Source organism: Echinops telfairi, unplaced genomic scaffold, assembly GCF_000313985.2.
Source record: "Echinops telfairi isolate 266 unplaced genomic scaffold, ASM31398v2 ScPeMD7_9;HRSCAF=40, whole genome shotgun sequence".
In the NCBI taxonomy this organism is placed as follows: domain Eukaryota; kingdom Metazoa; phylum Chordata; class Mammalia; order Afrosoricida; family Tenrecidae; genus Echinops; species Echinops telfairi.
Window position 1 is genome coordinate 78,094,956 of NW_022103906.1, and position 1,414 is coordinate 78,096,369.

Consider the following 1,414-nt stretch of genomic DNA (forward strand, 5'->3'; position numbering starts at 1 on the left):
CTTTCAAGCCTTTAAGACCCCAGACGCTATATCTTTTGATAGTTAGGCATCATCAGCTTTCTTTGCCACATTTGCTTATGCACCCATTTGTCTTCAGTGATCATGTCAGGAAGGTGGGCACCCACAGATAGGATTTTTTGTTCTTTGATGGTCAGGCTCTTTCTAATTATTCTGTCCAGTTCTTCTGAGATAAACACACCCACTTCCGATAGGTTGTCCATAGTAGGGACCGTGCTTAGGGGCGGGAATGGCAAGCGACTGGGGCTGTCAGGACTCTCCTTGCTGGCCTAGATCCTCCAGCAGCCGTGCTGCCCCTGGGCCTGGCTGCCCCCACAGTGTAAATCTGAGGATTCTGGGGGAGACCCTAATCTCCTTCCTCCCTCAAATGAAGCCCGGGAAGGGACAGTTGTCCCAGACTTGGTGGCCGTGCACCCAGTGAGCCCTGCTCTCTCCTCTCCCTTGGCAGGATGGACCTGGCTTCTACACCACCAGGTGCCTCGCACCCATGATGTCGGAAGTCCTCCGAATTCTCCAGGTGAGAACTGCTGTCTGCAATGTTTGCAGCATCTCCCACCCCTTCGGTTGGGCAGCCTGCTGTCCTCCAGGAGGGGCCCCTGCACTGTGCTGTTTCCACACAGCAGTGGAGTCAGGCTTGCTGTGGTGACCGGGGCACACTCGTGACTGCTCTCTTACCCCCTCACTGCCACGTTACAACGAAGGCCCAACATGTGCTCACTTGCCTCTGTAGCTCCATCTGCCACGTGCAGACACCTCTGCTGGCCTTACAGGCTATATACTGGCAGGAGGAGGTGGATCCCCCCAAGCTTGGACTCCCCCAGACCTGGGACCATGATGCTTTGCAGTACAGGTCCCCGCTACTGCGCCTCTTTGGGCCTGGAAACAGCCCCGTCTCCCGAGGGGTCTTGTTATTATTGAGACTCAAAGCTGAAAACAAGAAAGTGAATAATTTGTTCAAATCAAGGGGGAGCTCTCCTGCTCCACAGACGGCACCCAAGAGAGCATTGGGTTCCCACCAGGCTGTGTCTGGGGCCGTACTGGCCCCTAGGGGGTGCTTTCAAGTGGCCCCCTTCTGAGGTTCCTGCTTCGCTGCCCCTGCAGGAAGGAGTCAAGCCCAAGCAGCTGGACTCCCTGACCACCAGCTTTGGCTTCCCTGTGGGCGCGGCCACACTGGTGGATGAAGTTGGTGTGGATGTCGCTCAACATGTAGCAGAAGATCTAGGCAAAGCCTTTGGGGAGCGCTTCGCAGGGGGCAACCTGGAGCTGCTGAAGCAGATGGTGTCCAAGGGCTTCCTTGGTGAGTAGCCTCCAGGAACCAGTAGCACTGAGTTCTGCGCAGCCTCCCAAGTCCCACAGTGCCCATGCAGGCGAGAGGACGCAGTGCGCATAGGGCCCA

The 1,414-nt window shown here is 56.6% G+C and overlaps 1 protein-coding gene across 2 annotated transcripts in view; it reads left to right on the forward strand.

Moving 5' to 3' along the window:
* The window catches only part of HADHA (hydroxyacyl-CoA dehydrogenase trifunctional multienzyme complex subunit alpha), a 40,057-nt gene extending 38,718 nt beyond the window's left edge, over window positions 1-1,339 (forward strand). Inside the window, exons 15-16 of one of the 2 annotated variants that reach the window (XM_045286555.1) lie at window positions 467-535; window positions 1,120-1,339. In XM_045286555.1, coding sequence (XP_045142490.1) covers window positions 467-535; window positions 1,120-1,323 — 273 coding nt within the window. In that variant the 3' untranslated portion in view covers window positions 1,324-1,339. The remainder of the gene's footprint in view (window positions 1-466; window positions 536-1,119) is intronic. The other variant, XM_004696415.2, reaches the window with a different exon arrangement.
* The last annotated feature ends 75 nt before the right edge of the window (window positions 1,340-1,414 follow it).